We start from the raw sequence: 13,358 nt of genomic DNA, 5'->3' as shown, positions 1-13,358 counted from the left end.
AGCAAAGTACAAAAAATTTTCAAATTGTAAAATCATTGATTAATCTATGGATGAACATGTTACTTGATGAAAATACATCATAACAAAAGAAAATAAACTAAATATGTTATTTGATTTTCTTAAAATTTATTTCTGAAAATCACAACAGCTGTTTGGTACACAGTACCTTCATCAGGTATTAGGAATAGAAAACACAATAGAATAGTATTCTGTAAATAACATCTGAGGAAGGTACTGTGAACTAAAGAGGAGCTGTTGTAATTTTTTGAGATTTTTTTGAAAATCAGTTAATATATTTTGTTTATTTTCTTTTGAAATTATTAATTTAACGAATGCACCCTGAGCAATTCTTTTTTTCTTATTACAGTTAATTTTTCTTTAAGCTCATGCAAAAAAAAACTATAAACAATATAACATTACAAGACAAATTTACAGTTAAATTCAGATGTTTTATTTATTTATTTTAATTTTCTAAAATTATTGTGAGAAACTTTTCAGCAGTAGAAAAAAGTAAAATTAGATAATATTATTTTAATTTTTCTGAGGTATTTAATAGCAAAAGAATAGTTTTATTGATTTCACTTACCAACTCTCATTTTAAACAAAAATATTAAGATTTTTAATTATTACAATAATTTAAAGATCAGAAATATTATCATATTAATATCTGAAAATGTATGTAGGTTGTCCCCAAAATAATTCTCAGTTCATCAAGATTCAAAGAAAATTTATTTCTACACAAAATCAAGTTACAGACCTTCAATATAATCCCTATATGTTTAATGCATACTTACCAACAGTCTGGCTACTTTTGAATTTTTGTCAGGAAACAATCTTTATTGAGGTGTTGAATTTCCTGATCATGGCAGCTGATAACCCTTAAACTGCTTAAACTAATTCCTCCGAGTAGTTCTTTCAGCTTTGGAAAGAGATCTAAGTCTGGCAGACTCAAATCAGGGGTGTATTATGGATAGTGAAGAGTTTCCCAAGCATAATTGATGAAAATAATCAATGACAGAACTTGCGATATGTGGGCATTGTCACATAAAATTGACATGCCACTGTCGATTTTTTTTCTAGATGCAATTTTTGAACTTTCGGCCCAAAAATCTTTTGAATGAAGTCTCTGTAGTAAGCAGCAGTCAAACTAACACAACTTGGCATTCTGCCAATTACAATAACACACTCATCTTAAGCGTAAATCATCATTTGCTTCACTTTTGGTGATACACGACATCATTTCTTTGGCCTCTTAGATTGTAGACTCCTACAAATACTGCTTTGTGATGTCAGTTTCAAAATCACATATCCATGTTTCAGCAATAGCAGTTATTCGATTCAAGAACTGCTCACCCTCCCATTCACAAGTTGTTATTGTTATGTGACCCAAGTTCATTTCTCCTTCGTCTACAGACTGCACTGACATTGCTACACTCTTAATAAACCCCTTACAACAATTTGTATGGTGTACTTTATAACGCTTAAGGGCCTCACACTGCCGGTTACCACGGTTTATACTGGGTCTTCGTTTATGCATGCATCCCAGCCAGACTGGAATTTTTAGTTCATGACAAACATTCATCAAGCATTACCTGTAATTGGTTATCACCTGTTTGTGGAGAAAATAAAGTATTCCAAACAAGGAAGGATCCATTTAGTAGAATCATAGTTTATTAATTAGACATAATTCTTTCACTTTTACATTAATTTTTTTTTTTTTTTAACATTGTAGTTAATTGATCATAGTGCTTTACTTTGGTAATTTTTTGTAGGCTGTTTAACAAAAATGTTAATCTTTTGATTAATACCCATTTCCTCCTTTTAATTCTTATTATCTGCTTTTTAAAATGCCACTTTCTATAATTCAATCTGTAACTTTAATTAGGGGGCTAGTTGTTTTGTTTTTAACCTACCATTTAACAAAAATTTAGTAATGTTATTAATAATTTCTATAATTAGGATATACAAAATGTTTTCTTTAAAATGTAATAAAAACTAAATGTAATTTTTAAAAATGTAGTTAAAATGTTTTTACTCCATATTAGTAAAATATAAACCCAAATTACTAATATAAATTATAAAGGGTGGTAGTATACTAATGAAAGTATCACATCACTAAGAGTGTAGAAGTCTAGTCTAAGTAGAAGTGTTCAATATTGAAGCATACTCCAACACCGCAGCTTGAGATGCTGGGAATTAAATAAAACCATTGTACGCTTGCGCCACTATAATCATGATGGTAGGGATATTTATTTTACTCAGGTTTATCCCCACACTTACACTGTATGTGCCATTTTATTTTATTTAGTCCTATTAGTTGTACCACTCATTTAGTGGTGCTAGTTATGTTTCAAATTTTACCAGTTCCAATTCATGGGATTCCCCACTCAAGTTATTTAGAGTCAGTAGCTACTGTATAAACTATACTCTTTTTATTTCATTTTGGCCATAATATTTCATTTATATTTCAGCAAAGCAGGTGAAGAACTCATGTTTGGACAAAGGTTATATTTTTGAGGAATAATTTTTATTATTCCTATCATTATTTTTAATAAAAATAAATTTTTATTTTTTGCTTTGAGATTATTTCCTTTGCTTATATGAATTATTATTTATTTGCGAAACATTTTTAGATGTATGTTTTTATCTTGTGTGTTTAATTAATATATCTCTTTTTGTATCCATGTTAAAGTATAAACCACATCATGTTGAACCACTGGATTATGAGAATTACATACTAAAAAATAAAACTCTGCTGCAAAATGATCCACAAAGAGAGCTGTTGCTTTATCCATCTGATGATGTTTCTGTAAGTAATATGTAATTAAATGTTATTTAATTAATTTAGCAAATTGCATCTTAGCACAGAATATTATTATATATAAAATTTTGAAATTATAGCATTTGTTTTTTTTTTTTTTGTGTGTTTACTACTATTGCTTTTGTAGAGATCTCTGCTTCATCATAGCATTTTGTTAGTAAAGGATTTAATAAAACTACTTTAAATGTTAAAATGACAGTGATGTATGTTTACAATGTTAGTCAGAAATATAAAATTGGTGACTGATTTTATTTTACCAGTATTTATGGTAAATTAAGCCAATTATTTAATTTTATATTAGTTTATTTCAGCGCTAAAGTTTTCTCTATCTTGCTGTGTAGACATCTAGGTATTGAGTTTTTTTTCTTTAATAGTATTGTTACTTTTACAGCCGCTAAAAATATTAAATGTGTATATACAGAGACAAGTTACTGGTATGATTTAACAGGGATTTTCTGAAATCTCTTTGCTAGATTATATCTGCAAATTTACAGATGTTCTAACACACGAGTCAAACAAAAGACTTCAATATGGTAGTCTAATAAATCCCAAACACATTGCAGAACATCCCACTTAATACTAACAACAGCTAGTATGTGGTATATTGTTTCAGGTCATCTTCATTTACAGGAAATGGAATGACAAATATATGTTTTTTTTTTTTTCTAAAACCTCACAAAATGATAAATTTGAACTTCTTGGAGGCCAACAGTTTAGTATCTGTTTGTGTTTTCATCTGTTAAATGGCTAGTCCAACATCTCAGAAGGTACTTGCTCAGGTAATTTTAAACCTGTATATGCAAGTGAGACAGAGTTCCATCTTATAAAAGGATGAAGTTCCTACTATCTTCTTGGAGTTTGGCATTAGCTAGCTACTTGTACAGCATGTTGCAATAAACTTCTATATTTATTGTTTGTTCATGAAGAAAAAACACTATACACAAAGGAGATATGAAATTTAAAACAACACATATTCTCTTTTAATCTTGTATATGTGTCATTTCACTAGGGTTGTCTGCTCTCCATATTTGTATGTTATGTCTGATTTTTCTACTTTCGTTATGAAAGTGATTTTACTTACTTATGTTATGTTGTGTTGATTTTTCTACTTAAATGAAAGGTACACTAATCACTGAAAATTACATAGAAGAAAACCATCTTCAAACTTAATGTGTTCCTGCATATCCACACATTTAAGTATTATATAGGATTTTATTGTGTTGCTTAAACTTTTCCCTTTCATATAGGCTCACTTTTAACTGTTACTGGAAAATTCTTCATAGTCAGTTGTGAAATTTGAGCATTTCAACTTGCGCACTTACTCATGTAATTTGTTTATCAAGAATGCTTTGGTAAACAACATGAATATGATCAATTTGTTTTTATGATATAGCCTGTGTTCTAGAACTTTTCCCTTTATGAAAACACCGCATGTTTCAAGATTGTTTATTGAAGTTACAAGTGGATTGTCATCTTGGATTACCATATTTTGTTTTGAAATGCCAATGTATGGTATTGAGAAAATTTCTCTACAAATTCTAGCACATGAAAAGTCTTCTCCATGAGCCTAACACCCATCTTGCTAGACTGCTTAAGTGACATCAGCAACACCAAATATACCTTTTTTTTACATTTCCCTGTAATATACCATTTTATACATTCCTGGAATAGTAGTAATTGTTTCTTTACATGAAAGATTACTTTTTATAAACTACCAAAAGCATTTATTTCATTTATAATAATTATAATCAGTTTTGGTAGTTTTACATTAGGAAGTATGAAACAGAAAAATAAGATAAAAAATACTAGTCATTTTTCAGAAGGTATGATTAATATAAACACCCCAAAGTTGTGTATTAGTAGTTAAAGAAATTTTTTGTTTCTCAGATTATTATTTAAAAAGCTATTGCAAAAAAGATTTTCTTGTACTTGTATTTACAAATTTGTGTATTATTATTTAAAAGATTATTTTTTCATTTAGCAAGTGGTTCTTCCCAGGCGTTTTAGAACAGTTGCACCTAGCATACCTCCTAATACGGACACAAAGGATTGTAGTTTATTTACAAAAGAGTGCATCAAGAGTTATACATCAAACTGGACTCTTATACATTATAAATACAGTGCTTATTCTGGCACCTACCTAGAATTACCAAAGTGAGTTCGTAGTTAGTAGTATATAAATATTTTGTTTTAACTTAGTATACTTATACAAAAAATATTTCCAGTAATTTTATCATATCAATATTTATTCAGCTCTAATAGCTGTGGATTATGCAGAATTGTTAATATTTAAAGAAAATAGCAGACATTTTATTTTCAGGAAATGTTTCATGGTGTGATTTTTTTTATATCTACTCTCAACACGGCCCTTTTCTTTTTCTATTTAACCTCAGGATCCACTGTAAGGTATCACTTTAGAGGGTGATAAGTATGAATGTAAATGAAGTGTAGTCTTGTACTGTCTCAGGTCGACCATTCCTGAGATGTGTGGTTAATTGAAACACAACCACCAAGGAACACCAGTATCCAAAATGTAGTATTCAAATCCATATAAAAGTAACTGCCTGGAACCTTAGAACTCTCGACTTCAAAATCAACTGATTTGCGATGACAAGATCACCACTAGACCGACCCTGTGGGTTTTTCAACATTACCCTAGCTGATTAATTTAGCTCATTTATTGCTTGAATGTAACTGATGTGGTATATGCATTGTGCCGCCAGTATAAAATTTACTTTTTATTATGCATTTCTGTGCAACTGATTGAAAAATATTTTTCTCCGTCAATCTCCATGGCAGAGTGGTAGCAACTTGGACTTTCATCTGTTGGTTCTGGATTCAAATCCCGGTCAGGCATGGCATCTTTCATACATTACAAAATTCCATTGGACTAAATGACCAAAGCTTCAGTGCCCATAATCTCATAAAAAAATTAAAATATGTATATATCTTTTCTCGTTCTAATTTCAATATTAAATTTAAAAAAAAATTCAAGTTTAATAAAATTTAGGAATATTTGGGTAGTTATAGTATTCAATTATGATTACAAATAAGCACCTATTAATTTTATTATGATACATCCATTTTTTAGAAAATTATTATTAATTAATTTTAATTATTTAACATCAAAATGTATATTATATATTTGCATGAGTGCATAAATTAAGATTAAGACCTTTTCTAAAAATTTCTAAAATCAATTACAGACATTTCCAGTGAAAGCCAGTGTAATAATTTTTAAATTATTTCTTAATAATACTTAATAAGTAATTTGAAGATATTAAAACATTCATAATGTAGATCTTGATTTATTCATTAATGATTGTCCCTGCTAGCCATTTCTGTGTACATGACTTTGTTATACTCTACAATTTTTGTAGGACTAACCTGAGAACTTTTATTGTATTTTGTAGATTAGCTGATTTTTCTGTATTATTATTTATTTTTAAAAAAAATTATAGATATTTTGTTACTTCTGATGATATTATTATGCTTATGAGCTTGGTTTGTATTTGTGCATGTTTACAGTATAGTGTGAAATTACATTAACATTAATTTCAATTTTTTTAAAGAATTCTGAAATCGGATGAACTTAAAGATGAAGTGTATGAAGTTGACACTGATGCAGATCAACTTGATGAAGTAAGTTACTGACATTTTATTTATTGTGTACAAATTGTAATATTTATATAATTGTTTTGTTCTCATAACATGTATCTTGTTATTTCATTTATTATCACCTTATTATTAGTTACGATTCCTGGTAAGATGTTAAACTGCATTACTTATCACCTAATGGTTCTATTGTATAATAGAATGTCTTTGTCTGTGCAGCCATGCTTAGTAAATCATTTCCAATTGATGACTAAATCTAAATCACACTAAAGTAATTGTACTTTGAGATGATATCTCAAAGTTAACGGAATAACTACTGTTATTGACTTAACCATTTTAAAACATTATCTGTTAATACATGTTATAATGCCTAATTGTATACAAAGGTGAACATATTAAGTTACTGCTAACAGAACCATTACAAAAGTTAATAGTATAATGTTTTTTAATGGTTAAAAAAGTTTACACCTTTTTTAATGGTTTGTTAAGTTAAATTGATGTTTTTTTTTATTTTTTAAATAACTGAAAAATAATCATTCAAATACAGTTTTTTCTACTTCAAATGTATTTTCAGCATTTTAGGTTTGCAATGGCTTGATTCTAAGCATTGTAATATTCTGCACTTCTATAATTATGAGACAAGTTTGGTCATATGCATAATAATCATATGATTTTAATTTCTAGAAAATTTCAACAATGATAAATACTACTTTTATAGTAAAAATATTACTCACAGCCATCTTATGACAAATTCAATCGATGATCTTAATTTATTAAAACTGGTTATTAAAAGTTTCAAATGATTTTATATTTAAGGAAGTTAATCCAATTTTTTAATTCCCCTTGCTAAATATGTTTACATGAAAAATGTTTTATTGTGGCATTAGTATAACTGTGCTTGGTGAACTATTTACTTAAGTTGAGTTGGTTATATCTTATTATGTTTAGTGACTTTTTAATACTTTACAATAGATGATTAGAGAAGTTAGATAAAACTCAATGTAAAAATATAAATAATTGTTTTGGTGAAATTGTCGCTAAAGGTTTTGTTTAATTGCTAGTTTCAGATTAAGGAACTAGTAATTAAGATATGAAACAAATACTTCCAAGATTCTCTGGAATTAGTTAAAAGATAATGAAATTAACTGGCAGAAGTTGAGGAAATAAATCATTCTTACCACCGAATCATTATTAGAAAATTTACTGATTAGATCAGTATGTTGTATGAATCATAAGAGCACTGTTCTCAGCAAAAGATAAATGCAAAAATTGTTAAATTTTAACTAAAATCTGTATTGTCCAGAAAGTGTGAAATAATGATAAATGAAGCCCGTAATGTGCCAACATTATTCCTAACAAAACTGGCAATATATCATGGGTAGTTTCAAATTAGAACAAACCCCAATCATCTCTCTGGAACCTTACAGATATTTACCATGAGATGTCTAATTTGTAAAGAAAGCTATTTGGGCACTTAATTTTTTTTTAAGGTATTAGAAAAAAATTAGGAATAATGAAAAAACAAAGAAAATGAAAATATATTTAGGGGTGAGAAAGTTGGAAGACATTCAGTCGAAAACCTATTATCTCCAAAGAAGAAAAAGTTCCATTATTCATTATTTGTTCAGGAAGTTTTGGCCCAAAATAACACTGAGTATCCTCACCATCTGTTCACTAGACAAGGCCTCATGTTTCTTTTCTCTTCCTGAGAATGAAGAAACTTGTCTCTTCATGAAAAGGCAGTATCTTGCAACCATTGAAGACATTAAACAAAAATTACTAAGCAAACTGAAAGCTATGCTGGAAAGTGTTTTTAAGACTGTAGAAACTGTAGTGTAAATGTACCTTTTCTGATGGAGACAATATAAAGTTATACTTTTTCAAGTAAATGAAATTTCCATAAACTTTTTTTTTATAAAATATTGTACATTAAATAGCAATAAATAAAAACTGTAATAATTCATTATTACCAGTGGTATGTTCATGCACGTTGTTTTTGAAATGACCATTAAGATTTTAGGATTTTTTTTACTGTTTAAGATGTTTTTACTGTTTAACTATATTAATTGTTCTTTTTAGGAAGTTACAGGAAAGATCGATGGTATTACTAAACAGGGTTATTTACTGAAAGGTCCAGAAGTAGGCAGTGATAGAATGTTTGTCAATATTGGTTCTAAGTCATTTAAAAGGCGTTATTGTTATCTCAGGTAATTTTATATTATTTGATAAATATGATATTTATTAGCTTTCCACATTAATTGTATAAATGTAGAGAGAATTGTATTATTTAAAACGAGCTGAGTATGAAAAATAATTAAATAATGAAAAATAATAATGAATGAAAAATAATTTTATTGTAAAAAATTAATTTTTATATTTACTCATAGAGAGTAGTGTACAGCTTTTATTATTGCATGTTAAAACAACTATAATTGATAATATTATACAGAACTAAATTCATTATTTTATATTAATATCTTTACCTTTACTTCAAAATCGTATAAAACTTCATTTAACAAAATTATATCAAACTCAAAAAATTACAGTACAGTACAGCCCTGCTATACACAGATTATAACCTGTCCCCCAAAAAAATCTGAATATCTAAAAAAAAAAAGAAAAAATGCCAGTTACCCTACCACTGTATTTGATATCTGGATAAAACCAACTATAAATCCTTTGAAATTGTCAACAATATGCTTCTAATATAACATCTATCAATTTGTCACGACCAATTTTAAAGCCTTGGATTTCCCAAAAACATGATTCAATAAAACTAAACTATTTTTCTATACAGTAATAAGAGAAATTCATATGATATACTGCACATGACTCATTTCCTGTAACAGCGATAAGACCATCAATGTGCTGCCTGTACAAGGCACAGTATATGGTATATGAATGTTATTATGTATTGTGATTTATTCTGAGCTGCTTTAGTTGTGTTTATCAGTATCGTAAGTTTTATTATGTTGGTTAATTTATTAGATTTTGTAGTGTTTTTGTTTGTATTTGCCTAACATGTTGTCTAAACGAAAAACGTATTTTGTAAAGAAAAAATTAGAAATTATTGAAAAGGTTAAAGCAGGTCGTTCAAAAGCCAGTTTATCCCGGGAATTTGGTGTGCCTGAAGATACTATACATGGTTGGGTAAAAGAAGAAGATAGATTGCATTCTTTTATTAATTCGGTAGATGAAACATCTACCGAATTAATAAATCAAGTCGGACTTGATTGCAAAATTCATTACCAGTTATTTTTAAAAATAGTAAAAATGCTTTGATGATTTGTAATATTTTTTTAACGTGGTTTAACGATGAATTTGTGCCTTGTGTTAAAAATTATTTACGAGTTTGAAAATTAGAAGAAAAAGATTTATTACTTCTTAACAATTGCCCTGCTCATCTGCCTACTGACTTGCTGAAATCTAAAGATGGGAAAATAATCACTATGTTTTTACCCAAGAACACCACATCTTTGATCCAACCTTTAGACCTAGGAGTTATTCGGGCATTTAAATTTTATTACTGATGATAGCTACTGACCGCTATCGTTAACTCAGAATTACAATTAACAGAATTTGTTAAAACTGTGTCATTAAAAAGTGTTGTATACAGCACTGGAACAGCATGGAGTAATGTAAATTCTGTTACAATTAAAAATTGTTGGTTGGTATAGTCACAGAGCAATACAGAAGACATTGAAACAGGAAATTTTCATATTTTTATTGACGAACACGTACTGGAATTGTCAAATTCATCCGGGTAAGAATTGTCTGTAAGTGATCTCAATGAGTGCGTTCAAGAAGACAACCAAATACCTGTTACTCATTACATGACCGATAAAGAAATTGTAAACTCCGTTCTACAACCTAATGATAATTTGTTGGAGAAGGGGATGGTGAAGAGGTCTACACCCTCAATAAAAGACATTCTGGAAAATATAAATAGTGTAACAACATGGATGGAGCAATAAATGATAGTGATGATCATCATTTATTGCATTTACAAAGTGTAAAGTTATATATTATAAAGAAGAAACATACAACCGCAAAACAAAAAACAATAACTTCTTATTTTAAAAAATAATTTAATTCAAAGAAAAAATATTGTATCTTCCACACCTAACTTGTTTCTGTTTAAGTGCACATTATACTGTATTGGATTTTTCTGTTAAACCATTATTGCTTGATTTTTTAATTGCTCCTTTTTGTGATTTAAAATTTAGTTCTTGAAATAACGCGGTTTCCTATATCGCAGGTGTCACGTAAGTCCCCCGATAACCACGTTATAGCGAGGTTACACTATTTTGAAATTTTGACTATTATCTATTTCTCCATATTTATTGCATTTATTTTCTTCATTTATAGTTATCTTATCTTTTTCTCAAAAGTTGACTTTTAAATATACGTCTAGTTGGTTTTTGTTTGTATCTATGCTGAGTAAAATGATTCTTTCTCTGAGAAATTTTTTTGCCATATTTTGCCCTAACTAATTCATTATTAATTCTGGATCATCTGATTTTATATTAATTACCTTGCAATCTCACAAAAACTGTTTGTTTTTTAAAAATATTCTATCATAATGTCTACATCTAACCCGTCTGTTTCTCATTTAAAACGTTTAAATCTTGTACTTTAATTATAAAACTTCATCACTCATTCAGTGATTATTATTCTTCTTTTATTTTCTGTTGATCTTTTCTTAAGTAGTTGTCATTCAGATATCTGGTTTAAAGAGGGTAGGTACCATTATGTTGAACTGAAGGAGAAATGTAAGGAAGTTCCTTCACTCTAGAAAGGAGTCACAAAACTTTTTATAAATTTACTTTCTAAGAATTATGGTTAGTTTCTGTTTCCAGTCATACAGTATTCAAAGCACAGCACATGCTAAGCTTTCAGATTTTGTCCACACTGCAACAATCTACAGTTGTTGATTGTTAAAGGAATGTTTCAGAACTTTCAGGAATTACTTTATAATCAGGTTTTCTCTCTAATACTACTCTATATAGTAGCACTCCAATTTTAATGTGCTTCTCATTTGTTTGCAAATTCTCTCAATGACATGAATGATAATATAACATTTTTATAAATAATTATCAAAATGTACATAAATTGTAACTGTTGAGATTTGTATTCTTTATATTCATTTTAATCTGAAATCGTTTACCTTAACCAATTAAAATGTATGATAAATATTACCATATTTTTGTTTGGAATGTGAGTCTTTTGTTAATACAAAAGTTTCTGTAGTATGTGTTTAAATATTATTTAATTAGAATCTGTAGATATCCATATCTTCTGTTTATGAAATGATAGTTTATATGTAATTGTATTATAACTTCAATTCATCAAGTTATAATATGGTTAAAACAATGGTTGGTGGCTAAGAAAACTGACAGCATTTAATTGATGTCTAAACTGTGATCTGCTTTACTTCAGGTTTAAAAGGCAAATCCTGAAGTAGTATGTTACCCTAACTTTGAAAAATCATGCATTGAACCAAATTATTCATAGAAGGCCAATCTAAAGAGGAGGTGGCATGAAATATATCTGTGAACTAATGGCTTAAAAGTGTCAGAAATTTATTAGCATTTTATTAATGTTTTATAGTTATATAACTCTTTTATAAGATATGTCAAAGTAGGATACAATTTACAAGCACTTCCCTAAGAGTATTTAAAGATTTATTGTGCAGTATTTTATACCTTATTTGTTAATGTTTCCAGGCGAGAAGTTGATGGAACTTATATTTTAGAATTACATAAAGATGAAAAAAAGGGTGAAGCAAAAGCAACAATAGTAATGGATTTCTGCACTGACGTAGTGCGAGTAAGTTACAACATCAGTTTATATAATTTATTTTTTTTTTTTAATAATTTATTTGTGGTAAAAGTCTTATGTTTAGCATTAATCAATTAAATGTATTTTTGTGTTAAACAAAAGTTAATTTAAATTTACATTTTAAGTACTTTTTTAAACTTTACTGTTTAATCGCCATCTTTTCTTTTAAAATAGTGTGCTGTTTATTAGAGTAATTCTTTGTATGCGCTAATGCATCTTACTGCAACAATATGTAGATTCTTCATAAAGAAAAGGTAAGATTGTGTGTTTTGTAGAATTTATATGTCTTGTAACATTTAGGCAGGAGAAGTCAGTCTAAGTTGCTGTTTACTAATAACCAAATTATATAAATTATAAATTTATTATACAAGTTATTAATAACAATTTATAAATATATTATATATTTATGTAAATGAATAATATATGAATCTATATAAACAGATTTATTTGTTAAAGTAGATAAATTTAGGCTGTTTTCTGCTAGTTAAGATGTTTGTGTACGTGTTCCAGATGTGTATATAGCGTACATTAAACATGTTAATAATACTGTTTCAATTGATCATTATTAAAGAAAACATGTTTTTTCTTAATTAACTGATTTATTTTTTATGGTATTAAAAAAATGTATATTTGTACAAAGAAAATTATATTTGAAAAAATAATAAACGTGTGATGTGAAAGTAGTATATCTTTAAATTTTTCCCTCTTTTTATTTAATAAATTTTTTTTACAGAATATGAAACGTGGGAGGTTTTGTTTTGAGTTACACATGACAGCAGGTCACAAATCATATTGTCTTGCTGCTGATTCTGATGCTGAATTACAAGACTGGATAAACAAATTGCAACAAGTTCTTCAACAGAACAAAGTACAAGAAGAAAAACGTGCTGCTTCTTTGGAGAGAGGTAAAGAGAGGATATATTTTTCTTCTTGTAAAAAATATTTTACCAAAATTGTGTATTATCACATTTTTGTTAGGAATTGGAAATATTTAACTTGTGCCAATAAGTTTTTAAGGAATTTTTTATTTTCAAAAATGATTACCAAAAGATATCTACTTCCCAAACACTTGACTTTATTT

General features: G+C 28.1%; 1 protein-coding gene across 1 annotated transcript in view; it reads left to right on the top strand.

Moving 5' to 3' along the window:
• The window catches only part of Ziz (dedicator of cytokinesis protein Ziz), a 133,426-nt gene that overhangs the window by 2,867 nt on the left and 117,201 nt on the right, over nt 1-13,358 (top strand). Inside the window, exons 2-7 of the mRNA XM_075357388.1 lie at nt 2,693-2,809; nt 4,803-4,975; nt 6,394-6,463; nt 8,516-8,643; nt 12,163-12,265; nt 13,011-13,182. Coding sequence (XP_075213503.1) covers nt 2,693-2,809; nt 4,803-4,975; nt 6,394-6,463; nt 8,516-8,643; nt 12,163-12,265; nt 13,011-13,182 — 763 coding nt within the window. The remainder of the gene's footprint in view (nt 1-2,692; nt 2,810-4,802; nt 4,976-6,393; nt 6,464-8,515; nt 8,644-12,162; nt 12,266-13,010; nt 13,183-13,358) is intronic.

Source organism: Lycorma delicatula, chromosome 2 (assembly GCF_047948215.1).
Source record: "Lycorma delicatula isolate Av1 chromosome 2, ASM4794821v1, whole genome shotgun sequence".
Classification (NCBI taxonomy): domain Eukaryota; kingdom Metazoa; phylum Arthropoda; class Insecta; order Hemiptera; family Fulgoridae; genus Lycorma; species Lycorma delicatula.
The sequence above is the reverse complement of the archived record's forward strand: the minus strand, read 5'-3'. Positions and strand labels throughout refer to the sequence as shown.